The sequence below is a fragment of the Larimichthys crocea genome, chromosome I (assembly GCF_000972845.2).
Source record: "Larimichthys crocea isolate SSNF chromosome I, L_crocea_2.0, whole genome shotgun sequence".
Taxonomy (NCBI): Eukaryota; Metazoa; Chordata; class Actinopteri; family Sciaenidae; genus Larimichthys; species Larimichthys crocea.
The window spans coordinates 15618210-15642110 of record NC_040011.1 but is presented as its reverse complement, the minus strand read 5'-3'; the positions used below and the strand labels follow the sequence as shown (position 1 = coordinate 15642110).

At 41.7% G+C, this 23901-nt stretch overlaps 1 protein-coding gene across 3 annotated transcripts; it reads right to left on the bottom strand.

The window, feature by feature from the left end:
* Positions 1 to 16582: 16582 nt before the first annotated feature.
* Positions 16583 to 23508, bottom strand: ppp4r2b (protein phosphatase 4, regulatory subunit 2b). Of its 3 annotated transcripts, none has more exons than XM_010734940.3 (9): positions 23304 to 23508; positions 22561 to 22642; positions 22136 to 22306; positions 20342 to 20435; positions 20214 to 20251; positions 20037 to 20111; positions 19769 to 19909; positions 19365 to 19669; positions 16583 to 17641 (listed from the first exon to the last, which is right to left on the bottom strand). In XM_010734940.3, the coding sequence occupies exons 1-9, from the start codon at positions 23335 to 23337 to the stop codon at positions 17256 to 17258; spliced, it is 1326 nt and encodes a 441-aa protein (XP_010733242.3). In that variant the 5' UTR covers positions 23338 to 23508; the 3' UTR covers positions 16583 to 17255. The 3 variants fall into 3 exon arrangements, with proteins under 3 accessions (XP_010733242.3, XP_027140030.1, XP_027140024.1); XM_027284229.1 differs by lacking the exon at positions 23304 to 23508 and adding an exon at positions 22778 to 23254; XM_027284223.1 differs by lacking the exon at positions 23304 to 23508 and adding an exon at positions 22740 to 22758.
* Between the last annotated feature and the right edge of the window lie 393 nt (positions 23509 to 23901).

Here is a 23901-nt window from a genome sequence, read left to right as displayed (position 1 = left end):
TGAGCTTTCAAATGTTGTTGGAATTTGTCGTTTGTAAGAGCTGTTGGATCACCGAGGATATATACCACACAAGGGAAAAATTCAGTACAAAGTGTATTTTACATGGAGAGACGGCAGGCTAAACTTTGTATTGTGAGAGTTCAAAAGAAACTGTTTGCGGCCTGAAACTTCCTCTGACAGAATGAAGGTTTAGCTGCAGAAATCCATGTCAGGCTCCTTTTACTTTCATCCTTATTCTTTTATGCTGTCTCCGTGAATACTCGTGACTTCAACACTACAGTATTGCTGTGCATTTATTAGCAAACCTGTCCATTTAGTGTCATACCGTAGCGTAGCTTTGATCCTGCCTTTTTTTGTCCTGGTTAAAAGCACGAGTGATATCAGAGGAACAGAAGGAAATGTGTTGAATGTTTTCGAGGTTGAATTTTCTTTTGAATTAAACCCTCATATATAACCCCACATATAACATAAGCATAATAACATTTGTACCATGCACACACACTGTAATTAATCAACAATCAACTGACCTTTCTCACGGCAGCCATTTTGACATGAACTAGTAGGTTTAACACAGGTGTTACCAATGATACTGATCAGGTTCAGTTCCATTTATTGCAGCAGAGACGTTCCAGTGAGCCAACATGCACCACCGCAGCACCCTGACTCTGTTTGAGCTGAATGGAACGGAAATCTTTTATAAAGTTTTTACGTGCTCAGGTGAAGGTTTTTAAAGTTTTTCTGGAATTCACCAAACACCATTAATAAATAAAATAACAATTTTCTCTCCTTCTACTGTAATACACGGTGCAAAAAGTTAATGGGTGAGTCGGAGAATGCAACAAATAAAGCACAGTCTGTTTATAACCATACAGGCCTCAGAAGAGGTCTAATCTGGAAACGGGTGTTTCTACTTTAAATCAACCTTTATCTGCAAAGATGTGCTTACCAAAGTGTTTTCTACTCTATTATTATCTTATACTTTCTATAAATTATTCCTTCATTAGCTATTGTTTACAATTCCAAATATATGTGAATGTGTGATTCCACAGTGGAAAGATTGAGTGTGGAGAGTCCAAAGTCCATCAAGGTGGCCAATGTGATAGAATATCCACAGGTTATCATATTTATTGCAGAGTTTAAAGGAGCTATGTGTACAAATATTACATTTATCAATGTCAAAAAATCATTCAAAATATTAACAACATAAAGGTGTGTACATTATGTCCAAGATGTGTATGTATCATGTTCAAGTTAGCATACTAACCAGCCCCTGCCCATCCTGTCTTGTAATACCACTTTATACTTCAAGAGATGATATGGAGTCACTGTAGTGTCCAGTCTGTGCTCAGTACAATATGAGCGGATGAAGATGCAGCGCTTTCCTGAGGCTAAGAAACCACGTTCAGCGGCCAAGAAAGAACAAGAGTTACCATTTGCATTGCATAGTAGTAGTTGGAGACCACTTTTGGCAGCAACCTTTCTTCTGGACTGGTAAGTAAACAGAAGTTATTGCTAATGTTTATCACATATAGTTGCTGAGAGTGTTAATATGTTTGCTAAGTTAGTTGTTTGTTGAATGGGAAAAAGACCTACAGGAGGCACTGTGCCCTCTTTTTGTTTGGAATATGAATTTGACAGGCGGCCAATTTTAAATCTAGGATAAGCATTCTTAATAGAATCACAGAAACTCTCTGTTCATGTAAATTTGCCAACTTGTAGTAATGATATAAAAAGTCCTGTGGCAAAAAGATCTCTTTTGGGTGGATCTGTGTTTCATGTCGGAGCCCAAGTAGGGTAACAGCATGTCAGGCTGGCAATTAACATAAAACAGTCCAATCCGCAGAGATCCCTGCTGTCCAGATTTGACAGTTGGTGGCTAACAACAACAACAACAACAAAATGTATCTTTAGTTTTCTCTTGTCGTTACGAGACTCTTTCCCTCACATGAATTTTGCAGTGGTGGCTGCCCATCTTTTCCCATCTTCCTTTTGACGCTCTTTCAAAACTAAGTTGTCTTTTACACTGGCATGAGGCTCCCTCACGTGGCTCTCCTTGCCGGGCTAATGGTTTATTTATCTGACTCGAGACTCCTTCCATCTGTTAGAGAGACCTCGTACCCTCAGTCCCATATGATCCTTCAATTAGCAGCTCAGTGCCTCATTACTGAGGACAAAGGAAGCCTAGATTCTGTTGATACACTACTTTTGTCATCTCACCTCCATCAAACACATCTTTTGTTTTTTAATGAGGCAACAACAATTCTGGTGACATTAATATGGAGTGTATTAATTAATACTCAAGTGCACTTGCCAAATCAATATTTATGAGTTGGACCTCTAAATTCATAAATCACACACTCTGTAATGTGTATGCTTCAGTTATGGTATAGTTGGGGTTAAAGCTCCACTAATTGTTATATTTATATTAGCAATTGTAGTTGTACAGTAAGTTGTTGGCAGCACATTAGTCATTGTAGCAACACACCCACATACTGTAGAAGCTGACTCTGCCACCTCAGCTCTATTCAGCATTTTAGTGTCTTTTAGCTCATTGTTTTGGTTTTACAGGCCACAACTTAATTTTTTTGGATTCTCATCATTCCCATCAACCTTCTTTTTAACTGCACACAGGCAACTGTTTTCAGCAACAACAAAAAAAGGAGCAATGATGAACTTACTACATGCTACTTACCCAGTAAAGCATTTAGCAGGTAAAAAGCCACAAAAACAAAGCTACGAGAAGAGTGAATACTAGACTTTAAACTATTATTTGACTTATTATTTAACTTCATATGAATGCTAATGTTGCTCTATGTCTGTTGGATGTACAAATAGGCAATTGTCTGCTAACATGTAAGTGATATCAACTTTATATGGTGCTCTTTAACAGAAGATAATGCATTACAATCTGTCTCTGATAAGGCACAGAGACAGGAAGTATGACGTACATCAAAGTCACGTTTACAGCTCATTCTGCCCCAATGTGACCACATGACCCCAATACACACATCTTTAAACTCTGTGCTCATAATCTGTAATGCTGCTTTATGCTTTCGCTCCAAACTACTGTCACCATAAGTTTATTACTATCATCATGTTAACTGTTGACATAATGTCAAAGGAAATAAGTCTCCTCCTTCCCGCTACCCCTCAACACAAAATCTTCCTCCCAGCTCACACACATAGACCTACATATTACAGCAAACACTCATCAATGTGTGAATAATACAAACACAGTCTCTTTTATGCTAAAGACCTTAATTCTTTTATGTCTCTCTAGTTTCTATTTTTTGTCAGACCTGGTACTTCATGTATTCATCTCTTGTCTGTTTGACTGTGCATCACTTAACAGGGATGATTGTGATAATGAGAGCAGCCCATGGTGCAAGCTCAGCCTCTTCTTCTATGTAGAGTGTAATTGATTACTCCCCCCTAAGCCTGACTAAACCCAAGCCTCGTGATTTATGTCTGGGTACAAGTCTCTGTACATCCTCTTTTAATGGGAGATAACAATATGGTATGCAAGGCAAACAAAAAGCTCTAGCAATCAATTCAGAGATGCCGCCCCTTACACACACACTCACACACACAACCACCACCACCACAGAATGCTGGGAGATTATTCGATCACATACTTAGCTGTACTACCCCCATGTATTTTTATTATCTGGGATGAAAGTGTTTGTCTCCCCACCCGTTAGAGAGTTAGACAGTCCTGTGTTTGGGCTGGAGAGCAGTACTCATCAGTTTAAATGTCAGCGTGGAGAACAGGCCGACATTCCAGTGTACTCATCCATTAACTGATAAGGAGGCGGCTCCTCTGCTGCCTGCGAGCGTTGCTGATTCTGCTGCCGTTCCACCGTGGAGATTGAGAAGCACTGAAGGGCTCGTACCTGCTCGACAAGCTCAGACATGATCCCTCGCATTGCCTTATGTACAAACAAAGTATCATAGTCACAAACATTCCTTTTGACATATGACAGATGACAAATCAATTCAGGAAACCATTTGGGGCTCGTCTTGGTAAAAATCTACTTGTAGCGCCTGATTTTTGTATGACCTAAATGAAGATTTAAACGAGGCATTTTTCAGTAAACCTCGGAGGCGCCACATCACTCCAGCAAGTTCAGCAGGTGCTGAGACGGCCCATCTCACATCTTGGATTAAAGAGAACACGCTGCTGGATAAACAGAAAGAAATGCTGAACCATGTCTGAACATCAGTCAAAAAGGCTGCATTTGATGTGAAGCCATGTCCTCAGAGCTTTTTAATCTCTGACCTCTGAATATTTGAAGAGTTGTCTTCACATTCACAATAAAACTTAATGCTGCACCCAAAAAAATATTGCTGATGTAAAAATGGAGCATGGTAGGTGGAAATCTTGCAAAAAAAGATTACTTTCTAACTTGAGGCACTAGCTGTCATTGCTAATAAAGTGCATAGAGTGATTGGTGTATTATTTCCAAAATTTTAATGAATGGATATTTGTAGCTACAGAAATCATTCTGACCTTAACTTGCATGACTGATCAGCACCAAGTCCACAGTATCAAGATATCATGATAACCTTGCCTGATATTTACAGCAATAGATTTATTGTTTGATATTCAGTGTTTTTCCCCTTAAAGTGGAAAAAAACTGACAGTTTGAGTGAATGTTATGTAGTACTGTAGAAGAGAACATTACCTCAAATATGTTTTTCAAAGAGGTCCCAAAAGATGAAATTTGACATTAGAAATAAAACATTTTGACATTTTCTAAGTGAACTACTGTATGGACTGGGACAGGAAAAGCCCTATGTACTGAAGCACATCTCTGTAAGGAGCTGTAAATTAAACTTATCTGTATCTCGACTGACTAAATCTTTCACGCTGCCTCTAATAATAAAATACAAACTGCTGATCAGCTGGGGATTGTTTATAAGAAGTGACAACTTCATTGTATTTCACAGCATTTTATCACTCTTATTTCAATCCAGAACAAACGCGTTTGCCGCGAAATCATGTGACAACCGGGATAGATGAGCAAGCCTCTAAAGGTAACCAAATATATCACGCACATAAAATGAATAATAAAATCCACAAGCTGTTCTGATTTATCACAAGTATGAGATGGAACAACACAGAAACATTACAATGATTAATGGAAGGAAAAGAACACAGGGACATGTTGTTTACCTGCAGGAGATATGAGCCTGGAGCGCACACGAGAACCTGACTTATCAGTTAGAATGTAGTATGTGATCAGAATATTTATCATCTGGACGTTTTGATGTACCATTCTGTCAAATCCAACCATCATGTCTAACCTGTCAAAAGTTTAAAAGTTCCTATAAAACCAGTGTCACAAAGAAAAAACATGTTTCCCCAATGGCCACCTGTTATCCAGTGAAACTGAAAGTCATTTGTATGATAATTTGATCGTATTTTGTATTGAACAGTCAACATATGTTAAATTCAAACTATTTGGAGTATTTCACAAATGTTCACTTGAGGTTGGCTACAGAACAAGTCAATCTCTATAAGCCCCCATGTTAAAGTGCCCAACTTCACAGTAAAAATAAACATGTTTACAGCCTGGTACAAAAAACATTTTGGGCTCTATAGCTAATTTCCCCGTTCATGACAACTGTAATAAGGGGGAATCTCCATAGAACTCACCTGTTCAAATGATATTAAGGCTTAAAGTTATGGAGAACTAACAGCGTTGCCGCTTTGATTGACAAGTGGGTGTTGTTACAGGTGGCTTATTTGAGCACCCAGGGGTCATTCAATCGGCCTCAGATCCATTGACGTTCCACGACTAAGATAGCATGGCCAGAGCCACCACATTTTGGCCTTCATGTACAGCTCTTCAGAAACCTGTGGGTGACATCACAGATACAACGTCTATATTTATAGTGTCCATAGTTGAGCTCCGCAAGGCTGTACTTATACAGAGCTGCCTCGAGATAAATGCTAACAGCCTTCTAACAGACATATAAGGTTAGCATGCTGATGTTTAGCATTTACCAAGTTCATCATCTTAATTTAGCATGTCAGCATGCTAAGCAAAGTCATCACTTTTGCAAGTATTCACATGAAATTCACACACTCTCAGCAACAAGATCTGTGGCTTTTAAGAACACATGAAGGTGAGAAAGGAAACATCAGGTACTGGACTTAAAAGTCAAAGAAGAAAACATGATTTGAAAGTTCAGATTCCCCATTAACTCTGAGAGACCTTTACAGTGGTCTGAAGCAAATATATGGTGGCACCGTGATTATCTGTAGTTGGGTCTGTGGGTTGCTGATGCTTCTGTCTTTGAGTCGTTTTGCTTCGACTAAAAGGTCAGGACAGGCAATAAGGCAGCAAGTAACCGGTCAGCTAGAAGAGCGGGTGTGTCACGTGACCTTCTCTTTAACAAGACAGAGGCCTGGCAGGAACAGGGAAGACTTTAAAAAATTACACCAGCTCTAGTCCGTACTCTGTCCGTATAATATTATTTACAGAGACTCAATTCCCACCATGAGAACGCACTTGGCAACAGTGGTGAGGAAAAACTTCCTTCCTTGAATGTTTAAACATAATTTCTTCAAACCAGACTCAAGAAAAACTACTTTTGTATGAAATATTGTGCCAGAGACCCTGCAGAATATATTGTAAAAACAGAGAGGTATTTTTCCAACTTTCCCACTGCATTTGAAAACATTTTTGTCCCATCTTCTTACATCTTTTTCCATCAGATGAATGCAAAATGCGAGCCAACTCATTGAATGCCAAAGACACATAAATGTCTCTAACTACGTATTTGACCCTTGCATGGTCTTGTTAGCTTCAAAGGCCCCTTTTTGCTTGTGTTTTGTTTATGGCCTAGTGGAGCCATAACTCACAGCGGTCCGTCCTCCCACAGCTCGTCCCTCTCTGCTCAACTATTCTCACAGCGCAGTTTCCTGGGTCAGATCGCATGAACCTCTATGGCTCCCTTCCCACAGATTTATTGGTTGACAGCTAATTTATCCATTATACACATTCCAAATTATAGGCTTCAGTCAGCAGGATGGCGGCAACAGAACAAGGAAGGAGAGAAAGAGCGAAAGAAAAAGGAAAGACGTTCTGTCATTTGTCTGCATCGCCACATCTCCCACTGGATCCAAAGGATTTACCTCAGACTTGTGCAGCGTGTATCAGTGCTCATGTTCAAAGAGATTCTGCAGAGTGCGGTGCCTGATAACACCAGCATCATTAAGTGTTAAATACAGCACTGTCACAGCAGGCTGACTGCATGAATGTAGAGAAACCACTGCCACCAAGAGATGAGCAGATTGGAGTTTTGGTTACTAAGATTGTAAAAAGACAATCTGCTCTGCTCAAAACTCTGGAGGCTCTGCCAGATGGGTGTAACTTTATTGTAACCAAATTATACAACAGAACTTTTCAGTGTTTTCACAGTCTGAGAATGTCTTTTGAGAGAAGTCCTTATCAAAACCTGACTGCAGGACAATAATGCTGTATTTTCTGGTAAAGATTCCTACATATTTCTATTGATATGGTTCCCAATGGGCCAAATAATGCAAGACAGAGACGACTAACCTGCCTTTTGTTTGTGTCACTGGAGATGTAAGAACCAACAATTGTTTTCCCTGAAAGCAAAGAGGATTTACCATCATTTGAGTGTGTGGGTAGATGCTTATCAGACTGAAACCTCTGAAAAGACTTGATTACTACTGGCTAGAGAAGACCTAAAGCATTGATTTTAAAAATCAACATTGTGTTTTAAAAAAACACCTTCACTAACATTTTGATGCTACACTGACTTGTAAGTGAAATAGTTTGTATGTATACAATGCTGACAGAGAGCGGCACCAGTGTCGTGCCAGAACTGGAGCAAGTGGGCAATGTAACCAGGCTCAGCAGCTTCTATGGACATATCTAATGACAGAGGCAAAGAGACTTTAGTTGTTGACGAAAGCTTGGTGAAATAAAAGGCTGAAAGACAGACACTGAGCTGGGCTTCTTGCTGTTGGACTAGTAAGTAATATTAGTTGGCTGCTATGTCTTGTGTTATTGCACCTGCTTGATGTTTGGCCGTTAGCAAAGTTGTTGATTGGCTAGTTTTTGGTCATAAGAAATTGAATCAATGCGCATAGGGTGGCTGTGGCTTGAAGGTAGAGCGGGTCATCCACTAATCAGATCGGTGGTTCGTTCACCACCATTCCAGTCTGCATGTCGAAGTGTCCTTGGGCAAGATACTGAACCCCAAATTGCTCCGGAAGGCTGTGCCATAGGTGTGTGAATGTGTATGAATGGATAGCTCCTAAAACTGATGGCACCTTGCATGGCAACCAATGCCATCAGTGTATGTGAATGAGATATGTAGTGTTAAAGCGTTTTGAGTTGTCAGAAGACTAGAAAAGCACTACATAACTACAGTCCATGTACAACTGTCCATATTTACCACAGTGGGATTACATTCTGAAACTGGGTGCACTAAATCACATTAAATAGGCCTACAAATCTTACACAGTGCTGCTTTAAAGATCCTATGAAATCAGCACTTGAACATCCCATTTCTTTCTTGGAAAACTGATGATGATGTGCACCGTGCTGGACAAGTGGGTGTAACAAAAAAAAGTCCAGTCACATCATAAAAAAAAGAAACATGGTGAAACTCTCCATTTTGGAATTTGCATGAGGAAAACTTTCTGCACAAAATAAAGTCATCCTTTTGTTGACCTTTCATGAAATATTCAGTATTTACCCTGACATAGAAATCAGAATCAGGTATCCAGGCACAAAGTATTTGCCCTGTAAAAAATAAATATGTTATTTAAATGAAATGGATTTTGTGCTGGGTGAGTCGGTGTCAGTGGGGGTCTCTGTCCTTGTTGATGAGGCCAGCTGCAGTCAGGAAAAAACAGATCTTGTGGCGTGAGGTTTTGGTCCTGATGGACCGCAGCCTCCTGGAAACACAATTTGCTGTTTTTACTATTCTATTTATGTCCAGGATTCATAAAATAAGATACAACATGTTATTTAGTGAGCTTTAGAAGTGGTCAACGAATTTTGAACTTTTGCCAAACTAGCTCATGTTTCCCCCTGCTTCCAGTCTTTATGTTATGCTGGGCTCCAGATACCTACTTAATGCTATTGATCCTCTCATCTGACCCTTGGCAAGAAAACGAGAGAAGGGCAGCTGCCAAATATTCCTTTAATGATCTCTTCATCATTCTTTTAACTCCCCTCAAGACAAACTGAAACTATTATTTGGAATTTATAAATTGTCGGCATGTTGTTGGTTCCATCTCACAGTACTCACTGTAACTACAGTGTTCACTGTAGTTACAGTGTTCACTGTAGCCTCTTAATGAGAGCAAAACTTTAGACTTTTAGTCCTCTTATTTTATCAGATTAATTCACTGGCAGCAAAATATTCCATTCCTTAAAAAAAATAAATAAAGAGAAGAACAGTGTATAAGCCCTCTGTTAAAAAACAGAAATGTGTGTGTGAGCTGGTGTATATTTGTGCTCACAATGTGTATGTATTTGGGTGCATGTGTATGTGTGTTTTTATTGACCATTAGGATTTATTAATATCCCTGGAAAGCATGAGGTAAGGCTGAAGTTCATGTATTTAGGAGCACTTGATTCTTACAATTTAGATGTCAACCATTTAATATTTACCATCTCCACCTCGCTTGTTCATTTATAATGTATGTGTCATGACGTATCACCACAATTCATGTGAAATGCTGCTCTCTAGACTTTGACAGGCTCCGTGAGTAACTCTTATTTCTTGCCTATTGATTGAGAAAACAACGAGCGGCTCTCAATGTGACAAAGGCTGTATTGTCACTGTGAATGGACGGTGCAAATGACGTTTTTTTTTTTTTTCTTTGGGCCTCCCTCAGTAGCAGTTCTCAACCGTCCATGACATGTTCACACAGGCTACATTTCAACTTTATGTTCCTCCAGCTGAAAGTCAAATCAATACAGCTTAAGTGTCCACCTCTAAACAGTCGATTTCATTAAGGTGCTTTTGAGGGGCTCAAATAAATAAACACTAATTGTATTTAGTGTAAAGAGTTCAAGCAGCTCCGCCAGTCAGTTTCTTATTTATTTATGTCTTAGCTGTCTGATGTACTCGAGCCACAGACCTGGAGAATTACTGCACATCAGACAGGTAGCAGCATCGCAGACAGAAACCCTCCCGTGTGCCTCTCTGCTGTGGCCTAACAATCCATTATTATCATCATAAAGCATCCAAGCAACCCACATCCTCTGCTACAGGATGCACATATACAATCCCACTCAACAGGGGTATCGCCACACACACACACACACACACACACACACACACACACACACACACGCACACACAATTGCCGTAATTGCACCTTTATTAGTCTCCCATTCACACTTTTTACAACGTGGTGCAAAGAGCAGGTCGCATCTCTGGAAATGGCCTCTAAAAGCATGGAGCTGCTATAAACAAGACCCTTCAGTGCCATTAGGTGGAGTGGCTGGCGGGTGGGGGGGAGCACTGGCCCGGTGCAGCCACCATGGAGAGCAAAGTCAATTAGTGTACTTCATTAGAGCGTAGTAAACATGCAGAAAGGCCATAACCTGATGAAACTGGTAAGGTTTCTTGTTTCAGATGGATATTTAAGTATGGGCACATATAAAAACAAAAATTGCTGCTTAAGTATCAGATTCATGCTCATATTAGCATGTCTGCACGCTGTATGACCTGGAACATCTATTTATGAGCCAGAGGTAGGTTGTCTGAGATGCAAAACACTGATGCAGAAAAGGGGAAAGCCTACTATCATATACCTATACCATACACCTGTGGATGTATTAAATATATAAACAACCTAAAGTCACATTCCTGCAGAAACAAAACAGGAATTCTTGTAATCGGTGCAAAGTTCCTGTCACAGGAAATATCTTTTCGTCTAGTAGCTACCACGCAGATAATCATTGTTGACTGACCCTATTTTTCTGAATATGTCATTAACATGACATCACCCTTTATCATGAACAACTAGGGCCTACAGCTGCGCTAGCACCGCCGCGAGGCTCTGCTTTAGCACTGCTGGGCTTTGAGTTAAATGCTAACGAATGCTAATTGCTAATTAGGACTAAACACAAAGTGTAGCTGAGGCTGATGGGATTGCACGAAAGCCGAAGTTAAGGGATCACCAAAGTTTATTACAATTCATCAAACCTCAGTCTTTGATAAAGCATGAATATTTCTACAGAATTTAGTGGTACTCCATTGAGTTGCAAAAGTGAAAATTGTGACCAAACTCATCTAGGATTTATCTTCTGTGTACCATCGCTCTCTGTTTCATGACAATCCATCCAATAGTTGCTGACACATTTCAGTCTGGTCCAAAGTGGTGGGCTGATTTACAGACTGACGCTGCCACCCGTAGAGCCACATGGTCTGTAGTGAGAGACAGCTTGTCATGAAAGATACAGAGAAACTAGATTTCTCTGAAGATGGTCACAGTGCGGCCTTCTTCTCACAGATCACATCTTCTCAGATCTCTGAATATGATTCTATGTAGTTTCAAAATGTGTTACAAAATTTATAAATCCCTACATCATTGGTTCCCACCCTGGAAGTCCTATATGGGGGGTCACAAGGCCTTCATGAGTTGAAGGGTGTAAAGGAGAAAAATGTATTTTTTTTAAACATACATTTCTAATATTATCATTCAATATATATAATTCATTTCTGTGTCTGTGTCTAAATGAAATAATTTTTAAAGTTTAGTTTATTATTTGATATATATAATCAAAAAATGTCACAGGAGGTGAAGCCCTGAGCACAAAATATGTTCAAAAAGCCTGCACTCCGCTAGACATCCTCGTGTATGAAAATGAGTATGAAGCATGCATGCTTAAGGTCTCCCTTAAGGAGCCGCTGCTCTGCGTGATCTGCCTCTTCAGTACCTCTCTGAGCTGTTTATCAGATATGAGACGTATCAGGTCGTCTGGCACGGCCCTCTGTTTGTTCTGAGGGCTCAATCAAAAGCTGGTGAGCTGCCAGAAAACCTTGCCAGCTCGTCTCAGTTGTGTTTCCTTTGCTTGTTTCCTATTTACTGTCAAGTATTTTTATGTGTCCGCGAGGCCAAGATGCACGTAGTGGAAACATCAGGTTAAGTGCTTCTGCACCGAGTCAAACTCACACTCGCTCCTTTGTGCACAGATCTTTGAACACTGACCTGATTTCTCCAGCCAGGCGCACAGCCAGCGGTTTATTGCCAGCTATAAATGTCACCACTTTATGTAATGCGTTATGTCTTTCAAATTTTCACAACGTGGCATTTTTGACGGGACTTGAAGCTGATCTGAAGGAGGGCGGCGATGTTCGACGGCACAAATGGCTGAATCAAATCACTTCTTCCACTTAACTGTGCGATGATCCCACTCTGACAGAGATGTGGGAATTCAAACAGCAGTCACCTGAGGTTGGTGCCCGCTGAGCGAGCCGCCCCCACACTGAGCTGCATAAATATCCACTGGAGCCTAGACATCACAATAACTGAATCTCTACCTCTTTTTTTTCTCCCCACTGACCATTTCTGAGCATTAGATAGTATTTCTCACTGTGCCCACTGTGCTTGTGAAGTCTGTCTGGAGGCTTCCTGCGGTGGAGCCGCCCCGCTGACTCCATTTTTAGGTGCGCTTAGTGTTCTTGAAGTGGATGGAAAATAAATGTTTAAGCCTGCCAACGCACTGAACAGCATCCCACCTACTGCTGGTGTTTGCCATTTTGTCGGAGCAGTTCGGAATGTTTGACCCTGCTGTGTGCCAAATAATGTAACTTGACATTGACAACAACCCCCCTCCACCTGATCCTGGACCTGCTTGTGCCTGAAATTCTCCAACAGAGACGCTAACAAACATATTAGGCAATGCAGAAACAATCAGTCTCTCACCTAGTTTGTTATTCCTTGACTTGGAATTCACCACATGATGAGGAGCTAGTAATTACAAACAGTACTTTCTAGATCATTCTGATAAAAAAAATGTGATTTTTTTTCTTTTCCCGTGAGAAATAAGACACGTGGGAGTCGAGCTGATGCCTGTGGGTTTTTTGAAGAGGCGTGATAAATGTGGTTGAACCGAGCGGCAGCAGAAACACTCTAAACTGGCATTTGGACAACAAAGACAAAAAAAAAAAAAAAAAAAGATGGTTCAGTCATTTCGTATTCATTCAGGAGAACTCACTTCTCCACTGAGAGAGACAAAATTAGACAGGCGAGGGTTCATGGTGCGGACAGAGCTGGATGCTGTAGCTTGAAGGAGGTCACGATGTCTCCGTGTGCTTTTTTTTTCAGCCCATTCATGAAATAAGGAGGCACACTGAATGTGTCACAGCCTGCACTCTCTAGCAGCAGGAGGAGGACTGGGTGTGCATTCTGATTTCAGAGCATGTTTGGTCTGTCTTGGAAACTAAACAGTACCCTCTATTGGATTACAATGAGAATGCATGTGGCGGGGCCCGACATGGGAGGACATGACCAGTGGTGATGAAGATGCTGCAGCAGCTGCATTGGTGAACTTTCAGTCCTGTTGACACACTTAATATGCTCACATCTGACACTAAAAGAGCAACTCCTGTGCTATAAGACTTTCTTAAGACGAGACATATTTCCTCTTTTAATCCTGTCAGCGTCACCAAGTGTGTCCGACACTTCAGTGCTTCCCCTCAACGCGATGACTGGAGACAATTACTTTGATTTGGTATGCACTGCTACTGACCGCAGATCCATTTTAAAGTTTTCCTCATGAGGCAGAAACTCAAATATAACATGCAGCAGCCCAGTGCAGTCTAGAGGCTCCCCTTGGGGTCCACGAGGGGGCTCAGTGGGGGTCAGAGGCGAAATGAGGGAGACTTTAATTTCATAGTTACTTTACTGACTAGTTTGATCAAAGGCTTCACTCTACTCACAGCAGATCTCACTGTTACAAGTATATATTCTATGTACAGTGAGCTGATTTATAGGGCCTGGACTCTGGGGGTTTAAAGATAAATGTGTGAGCAAAAACACCAACATCCATAGTTTCTTTTAGTTTTTCTGAAAAAAAAAAAAAAGGATGCAAAGAAAAGTGATGGTGCTGCACTTTCAAGATACAGCCCTGCGGTGTGCTTTCTTTTCATTTTTAACTGAAATTTTTTTGCTTCTCAGGAAGGCCAGAGGCAGTTTTTTCCTCATTGCAGATTTGTTCTACCTTCTAAAGTTTTATCTCCTGCTAATAGAGTCCTGCCCTCCATGCCCATGAGATGCACGTTTAGGGGGCCCAAAGTGAAATCTGCGAGTGCTGTAATGACACATAAACCAAGGAGCAACGAAGATATAAGGTACAAACTGTGAGGAGTGGCCATGTTTGTAGGCCCACTGAATAAAAAGTCTTGAAGAAACCTCAAAGCCACCACTCTCCTCTGTCCGTATCATCTGCACTTCAGAAAACTATGGGGATTATCATTTGGTGTCAAGCTGCTTTTAATATCCCTCCTGACCTGTCGTTCGTTTCCCTGGAGATGAGTCTTAAAAGCCCTCTGTTTAAACAGCGCTGCATGGATGAATGCAGCTTGATTTCCTCGGGGAGCCTGGGTAAATTTCAGCAGCAAGTCTAAAGACGCCAGTGATGGACCATATTGTGAGCTGACCCAATAGGAACACATCTTTGAGCTTAGCTGGACAAATTGACATGAAAAGTCACCTTTATTTATTGGGCAAAGGGATCACTCTGTATTTTGATTATGACCGGAGCCTCATAACAGATGGTGAGCCTCGACAGGAAGAAGTGTGACAAACACATCTTGTTGTTTCACTCTGTCCTAAAAGTCAAACGAGCCTGTCAAATCACGCTTCATTAGCTCTCTGATGTGACGAAGAAAGGTAACACAACAGTGGTGCCAATGGGTTCAAATATGCTTCTTTAAGAAAATCTTTACATACAATGAATGCGTGAGTGTACGGAGCCCCTAAAGGGACATGGTGAAAGAAAAAAAGGGACATGGTGAAAGAAAAAAAAATGGAAGTGTTTCTGGTGCGCACCAGAAACTTTCTCGTGCGCACCAGAAACTTGCCCACTAAAAAGTTTCTGGTGCGCACGGGAAAGTTTCTGGTGAGCACGAGAAACTTTCTAGTGCGCACCAGAAACACTTCCATTTTTTTTTCTTTCACCATGTCCCTTTAGGGGCTCCGTATGAGTGGACTGGATTTGACTGCATTAACATTATTAGGTTATTTCTGTGATCCCGGTGTTGTGCATGCTACATGGATTTACTGGGAACTTAAATGGACTTTGTGCTAATGTTATTAGCTACACCTGCACTTTTGTGCAACATCTCTGTTGCTCACGACCCAGAAACCTCACAGCCAGCTAAACATACCCAGGCTGCAATTAACAAGTACAGGAGTTTTCTGGCTGTGACTCAAATCCATACAGCCTGACAGCTTGATAAAAGCGCCTGAAAAAACAAAGTGTAGATTTGTTAATTGGCAGCAGGCGCTCTGAGGACGCAGTTTGACAACTGTTGACGCACTTATAACATCATTTCCTGTTAATTAAGTCTGCTGGTATACACTATAAATACTCAGTTACTGTGCAGCATTGAACTAGTGAAAAGCTGCAGCCAAAAGTTTATTTCCAACAACGGCAGATCTGAAAATCTCATGTCAGACATTTGGGCACCGGTGTAACTAATTAACAGATGTGCTGTTAATTGTCCCAGTGGATTTACCAGGACTCACAGAAAATGAGATTAAGCCATAACAGACCTTCTTCACAGCAGCCATTTTGACATCAAACAGTCAATCAACACACGTGTTACCAGTGATACCGATTAAGGATCAGGTCCATTGAGTGCCGCAGAGCCTTTTCCAGTGAGCGCAGCAGCAGCCTTACTCTGTTTGACCTGAATGGAAAGGGACCTCAGTTAGTAACATTGGTAACGCCTGTGTTACTATTTCATGTCAAAATGGCCGCTGTCAAAGTCAAGACATGACACACGTCAGTAAGAAAAGTCAAAGTAAGCAAGACCACCACGCATAAAAATGTTAACATTTATTGCTGTTTCTGAATACCTCACTGAAAGCCAAAGCATTCAGAGTATACACAGAAATTATACAATAATATATGGTTTCACAAAGGCAGTGAACACATACTGTATTACAATCTACAAAAATCTACTTTACAGAAATTTAAAATTCTAAATATCAAAAAGTACAGCTGCAGAAAACAGGTGTAGGACTGGAACCAGAAACTGCTCTGGATATCGGTCGGTGAGACAACATGGTGACATCACGATACAAAGAAAGCAGAAGTCATCTTTGTACTTACAGCTGGTTTTGGAAACTACAACTGGCAGACGAAACAAAAACATACTCCAAAATAACTCATTGAATTGAAATGATCATATAAATTATGGTGGTTTTATGCATCCAAAATATAATTTTACAGAAGACCCCTCTACAAGGTAGCATGTCATAGTACTGTTCAGTGGGATTGGTAGTGTATCGTTGCAAAAAGATGGTTAAAATAAGGACACAATGAGGGGGAAAAAAAAAAAAAAAAAAAAAAAAAAAAGTCTCCCATCTCATCAGGATGGAGAAATTCATTTTAAAAAAACAATACATGTTCTCAACAGCCAGGTGGAACTTGGTGGAGTAACATGGTGGTGGTGGGGTGTTACTGAAGAGCAGAAATGGTGGTGGCAGCTCACATCGTTTCATAAATAAGGGAGATGGTGCGGCTCTGTTCTGACCCTGGTAGTGTGGTACACTGGGCTTAAAGGGTACAAAACGTACACTACCAATGTTGGAGCGTTCTTGGAGCGCACGGCGTAAGAAAAGACACCAGACCACCCCGAGCATCCGAACAACCCCACTACCAAAAAAAAAACAAAAAAAAAAAAAAAAAAAAAAAAAAAAAAAAAAAAAACAAGAATCCAGCCAAGAAACTCAAGGCAGCTGAAACCAACCCTCTTTAAGGGAAACTTAAAAACAGATGATAAGAATCAATAAAATATTCCAGTTAAAAAGAAAGAAAGAAAAAAAAAAAACTTCAAATGAAAATTTTTTTGTATGCCCACATCAATGCCAGGTAGCCATTTTGGAGGAGTGTCCAAAAGCGGAACGAGGCGTTCGTCTTGTGTACGAGGTGCAGTTATCCTCATTCCCAGTGACAGTCAAGCTGGATTCAAGGACAAGCTGGTTTATGGTCACACATAGCTGCAAGGGGGCCTTCAGTCTAGTCCTGCTCCATGGGCTCTTCAGTGGTCCCAGTGTTCAAGGTGGCACTTTCCATGGCGCCCTCTGTAGGAGGTTCAGTCGTACTGCTGGAGGGAGCAAGAGCTATGTCTTCTCTGGCTGCTTCTGCACTCTCCTCTATGCTACAGCTGCTACCACTGCTGCTACTGCTGCTGCTGCTGCTGCTGCTGCTGACTGGGTCACTGTTGCTCTCCTCACTGTCCCTGCTGGTCTCTGGGCTCTCCAGGACGCCTGCCGGTGCCTGCTGCTCTGTCTGATCCATGTCGCTGCCCTCGTCCTGGGAGCCGCACGGCACCTCCCTCTCAGCCTGCTCGGCCTCCTGACCTGGGCCTGCACACACCTCAGCCTGGGTGCTGCTCGTTGGTTCTGTGGTCAAAGAGTGGAAACAAACATTTTAATTGATGCCACGGAGAAAGTTCTACGTTTTGACCCTCTTCAGTGAGAAGCATAGGTAACAAACCAACAAACCTTGCAACAAATGACATCTTAGTATAAAGATGGGGCACATTAGGCTTTGAAATGATTCATATGAAATCACATGCAAATAAACCATATTAATATAAATGCCAATCATGTCTGTACCTACTATCTACTGTACTGGATGTGACGCAGACGCCATGTGAAAGACTTTGGACCTTTTAAACATCTGTGCTGATGTTCAGAAATTCTTCTCACAATGGGAGAGAGCAAGTCTCAACAACAGTCTGAAACTCAATGTTGCCAAGCTGTCCAATGATTCAGATTAAAGAAGGGAATGTGTCAACAGAACATTACATGTACTTCATGGTAACAGTAAACTGAATCAACACGTGTGGTATGACCAATAAAAATGTGTCAAACAACTTGTTTTGAAGCCATACATCCGGCAGAGTGGAGCACATCTGCACATACTAAAGTTACCATCACAGGCTGGCTAACTTCATCTAGGTGCTAACCTGCTTATGTGTGAGTACATGATTTTCCTCTTGATGCTACATTGTGAACAACAAAACTGAGTTGGAAAGAGCTGTTAGCAGCTGCCGTGAATGAGTCGTGCGGTGTGTTCACAGCTAACAGAGCAGGGCACTGGGTTTGCTCCACATCAGTGCAGCACTCATGTAACAGCTAACAGCGAGGGTGGGAACACTGTTTCAGTTGTGTTTTAACTGTCAGCAACCACTTAACCATATTTGTCACGTGACCTCTTTGCTGATTTGCATATTTTGTCACTGCGTGCTTGTGGTTGCTGTAACCTTCGACTGCAACACCCAAATGCTGACAGTGGCACTGTCAATGTGATACAGCGTGAAAAATCTACATTTTTCATTGATGCTTTCAGAAATGGATTTATGTATTTAAGGTAATAAATTCATGTTTTGTTTTTTTCACTTTGATGCCTTGGCATGTCGCCTTAGTGCCTTCATTCCAGGTCTGACTAACACAGCGTCAGATGATCATGACGCGTTTCCCTCGATGGTGCTCCTGTGGGGAAAGTTTTGATCCATGTTTACAAACTGTGAAATAATTAGAGAGCAGCTGAATAATCTAATTAAGCAGATCAGAATTTCAGATGAGACTGTGTACAGAACTTAAGGCCCCACATTTCCACCAACAGTTTATTAGGCATGCCTAGTTAAACTAATGGAGTCCTGCAATAAGTCCAACCTTCATGTCTGTGTTCAAACTCTGTTAGAGAAGCACTGATTCCACTTTACGGTCATTTAGGAGGCTGCGGTTTGTCGTCTTGCTTAACTGTATTGCATTATACAGAGATGTTTTTGTATCATGATGGCTGCCCACACAAAATAATAAACACAACTCAGTAGAACACACAAAATTTAATAGCCTCACAAACAACACCCTCCAAAATGACTGTAAAGTTGAACTGAAAACTGCTCATGGCTGCTCTATTAGAATCTATTTAAGTGGACCTAATAAACTAGAGACTGAGTGTAGCGTGCAGTCGTTAAAAGCCTGTTTACAACAACTTACCTGTGTGAACTCTTTAATGTGGAGCCTCAGCAGTCCACGATATAATTTCCCCTCATCACATCACACACAAACCTATCAAATAACACACACACACAGCATGTTGAAAAGACAACCCCACCTTGGTCTTCAGTGGCAGCAGCACTGCTGGAGGCTTCATTCTCCTTGCTGTACCCGACCTTCTCCTCTTCCTCCTCCTCTTGGACCATGGCTTCTGCCTCTTTTGAGAGGCAGGTGGCATGTAAAGGCCTCATTGTGTCCACCTCCTGCTCATCCTCTTCGTCCTCCTCGTCGTCCTCTTCCTCCTCGTCCTTGCTGAACTTAAGTCGCTTCACCTCCTGCTGCTCGGCCTCCATGTCCTCTTCTGCGTCCGGGTGTTTGTTCTTCACCGAGCTGCTCAGGGAGCCTCCCGATGCTGTGACCTCGCTGACAAACAGAGAGAGGAGCGACGGACGTGATTCCAGGAGGGTTCAGGTCGAACACGGAATATAGATTTTCTGCTGTGTGTTGTAGCTTCTCACATACCTAGAGTCTTTGTCGTCTTCTGGTTCTGTGTTGAGGTCTTTGTTGTCTGTGCTGTCTGGCAGGCCGTTGGCTGCTAGTGAGTTGGCCAGAGACACCTTTGGTCGGGTCAGCGGCCGGGGAGTGCCGGGACCGTTCACTTTCCTAACAACAAGCCAACAGAAAAAAGACCCAGGAATGAAAAAAATCAATCTGACAATAATGACAAATATTAGCTCTTGTAATATCTGTGAGTTTCAGGATTGAGGACCAAATCTGTCCCCAACACAACCTCTCTGTGAAAGCAGATGTGTTCCCAGGAAGCATCACTCCATTCATTCGATTGACAGCACTGCATCCATTTTTCCTGCACAATCAAATCCAGAAACACAAAACTCTCAATCCAAACTTCAGAATACGCTATATTACATGATGTTATGAGGGTGTTTTGTTTGGATGTGACACTTACTCTGAGGTTGGATGAACGCAGCTTACCACCATTACATTCTAGAGGGACACAAGAAATTCCAAATGAGTGATGCGGGCGTCAGCAGGCGAACAAGTTTCATAGAAAACGGCCATGTTGCTCAGGCGTACCTTCTCCACCCCTCGAAGAAACTTATCTGTTCCTGTGTAGTTCCTCTTGGGTTCTGTGAGCAGCTCGCACAAGCGCTGGATCGTAAATGGAATTCTAAAATTGAGAAAAAAAGAAAAAATAACAACAGACTCAGTAAATAGAAAATGAGTTATTCAGCCAACATTCTGTTTTATCCCTTTGTGATAAGAGTTTGAGGTTTACTGGGAGAGGCGGAGGCAGCACAGTTCTTGATGTTGAGTAGAGGTAGTAACAGAGATGTCTGCGTAAAAGGCGGGAGCCGGCAGATATTTACGCACTTTACACATCATGCCAACCTGCCATCTAAAACCACACATTGGGGTAGCATTAGGGCGGTGTACTGCTGGGCTACTGTCATGGGTGGGAGTTAAGTCAAACATAGTGAAAAAGGCTCAGCTCTATTACAAACTGAAAATGTATTTGTTCATAATTTTACAGTAGCAGATAACAAGTATATGACACACTAGCCAAAGTGAAGAGAAAGAAATGACACTTTGCAGAGTCAGGGTAGTGTTCAGCTCTTGTCTTGTCTAATCAACACTCGAAAAACCAAAATTCTCACAGTAAATCCTCACACACTGTGCTGCTGCCATTTGTCTAATTTAACTGATCATGTTTAAAATCATATGATCTTTGTTAATTAAACATTGAATAGTATATAATAGTACCAACGTTTTTAAAGAATAATGCGACCTACAATCAGTTAACTGTTTTTTGAGTGACTGTTTAATACAGAGAGGCTAGGCAAGCAGGTGTGTGGTGTAGAGCAAGAAACGCGTGTGTGTATGTGTGAAAGAAAAGGAAACGCATGGTGAGCAGATTAAAGCAACTTGCGAGTAAACGCAAAAATAATGTGGAGAACTGAAATGTGTAAATGTAAGTTAAACTGTCACTCTGTGGGAAACGCTGCGACTGGTCCTCAGTGTGTGTTCAGTGACTTTCTGTACCAGCACTGTGTGCAGAGTGTTCATTCAGTTTAGTTTGTTTTTTTTAAATATGCTTTTGTGCCTAGGTCTTTTCTTTTTGTCGCTGAATGGAAAAGAGGTATTAAGTATTGTATCAAAGTTTATCATTCTGGTATTGTGACAATCTTGATCCTTGGGTCCATTTGACTAGATGCCTTTATTTGAATCAGGTTTGGCTCTAAACTTTGGCACCCAGGTAGAACTTTAACGATCCAACATTCCTGACAGTGACGCCTGAACATGACTTAAGTAAAACAAAGTCATACCACAGAGAGAAAAAAGTCCCTTAAGAGGCTCAGAGAACTGGGACGTGTCCAAAATCACTTCCTCGTTCGCTCACTTGCTACAACGTTTCTAGGAGATAATATTTTACAGCGAGCTGAAGTAAGGAGATTTGTGACGCTGTAAAACGCAACACAGCGCGTGTTTTGGACTGATTTGGATTTTTTGGATTGTTAGTGTTCGCACACTAAGAATTCAGACAAACATTTTATGGTAAAAACAGCAGAGTGTACTACATGTGTGGTCTTTATCCCACACAGGAAAAAGCACCACATTACTCAGCGACACTATATATACAGTCCTGACTAATGTATTCAATGGAGCCAGATATTGCCAAATCATGAGACACAATAAAAAGCCTACTGTGGGAATGATAAAAATCAGCAACACTGTAGAATTTTACAGTCATACCACATGATGGGGAACTTAGATATCCGTCTAACAAATAGGGTGAGGACACCGACCCATGCTGTGTTTTGGGACTTCTCCAGTCAGCCTGACACTAGCGCCGTTAAGCTGAGCACCTACCCATTGTATCCTTTCACAATCTTCAGGATTCTCTCCTTCATGTCTTCGAAGGGAATCGACTCCACGTTGGGATTCGCAGGACCTCTTTGTTCGGGCGCCGAGGCTCTGAAGTCGTCCATCACCTTCTCCAATTTAAACAGGAAGTAGTTCTTAAATTGAGACCACTGAACCCTAGAAGAGACCCGACGAAAGGAAAACCCAACACATCAGAATACAGGAAGCGCACCGCAGCAGGACGCTGCTGTCATATTTATAAAGAAACCCAGTTACGTTAAAGCAGAATGTTATTCTGTACCTCTGTTTAACAACACACCTGGATTGTACATGTATGCACACATTTTCAATCAGTTTAAAATGTGAGACATAAATGTGTGTGTGCTGTAAGTCATGAGGGGGAAATGATCGGGCCTGCAGTGTTCACTTACATGGTCTCTCCAGTCTTGGCAATATGACATAGAAACTGTTCCAGGAGAGGACATGCCTCCTTCTTTGATTTCTTATCAAAATCTGAGGAGACACAATAAACCACGGGTGTAAATAAACACACATTACGTTTCGCACTAGCCTCATGATGATGAACAGGCTTTGATTTAACCTAGCCTACTTGACAACGCTGTTATAAATCATGTCTCTTCCAGCTACCTTACTCCAGCCGACTAAATGAGGCTCGTTAGCGGGGTCTCTGACGACACTTTGTCTAATTAACGTCGGCTATTTACATAACGTAGCGTTAGCGGCTAGTGGGTCGCCTGCTAAACTCGGACTAGCTCAAGTTGAGCGCACTAGCGGCTAGCGTGCTAAGTTAGCCGCAGGAGCGTAGCCGGCGAACAGCGGCTAGTCTGCCGATAGCCGAGGACACCGGCCGCTTACTTCACCCCCCCTAGTCAAAAACACCTGTCAGCAACTTGTCAAATACACATGAATTCAGACACACGGACACAGACAAGTATCGAGTTTATAATCCGCTCCCCAGCCGGGCTGTTAACCCGGACAGACAGCTAACCGTTTCCATGAAACCGCTTGCTACGTTAGCGTTAGCTTGCCCTAGCTAGCGACGTTAGCGCGAGCGCTGCAGTCCGTTTGTTTTCACATTCTAACAGTAACGGAAGCACGGCAGCGACACGTGCTCTCGATTAACACGAAATCCGTCGATAGAAACCGAGGTGACCTCTGAGCGCCTCTTGAAGCGAGTCAACTTCCATCACGTCGTCGCCCTCTGTCAGCCGTGTGGATGTAAAGAGCAGGTCGGCGGCTAGCTGCTGCTGCTAAGCTACGATCTCACGGGGGGAAAGAGGAGGGAGCATTTTAATATGGCGCCGTGAGGTCACTGCCTGCTCCGCGACAAGACAGACAGGCGCTGCACGGGAAGAGCGAGAGCCCGCGATGATCACTGCCTATACAACACAAGAGAGCGTTCATTCATAATAACCAAACAATTAAAATAAGTAACAATATAGCAACATATTACAGATATAGCCCTATTTTATGTGTCACAATATGATGTGAATGTCTGAACATCTGTACATTTCTGTGCTCCCCACTAGATTAGATTAGATATACTTTATTCATCCCACCACGGGGAAATGTACTTGTTACAGCAGCAGAGGAAAGTGTAGCATACACTACAGAATTAGAAAAACGTAGAAAGGGCAAAAACTGACAGAAATTAAACAGATATAGCCATAACCTACACAATAAACATGAAAAACAATCAACCTTCATACAGACAAGTACTGAGAATAAATAATAATAAATAAATAAAGTGG

Coding starts and splice junctions, on each gene's coding strand:
- ppp4r2b (XM_010734940.3), bottom strand. CDS start 23,337: ATGGAAGTTGACTCGCTTCAAGAGGCGCTCAGAG. Junction 22,307..22,560: donor GCCAAGACTGGAGAGACCAT/GTAAGTGAACAC, acceptor GGTCTCTTCTAG/GGTTCAGTGGTCTCAATTTA. Junction 19,910..20,036: donor ACATCTGCTTTCACAGAGAG/GTTGTGTTGGGG, acceptor GCTTGTTGTTAG/GAAAGTGAACGGTCCCGGCA.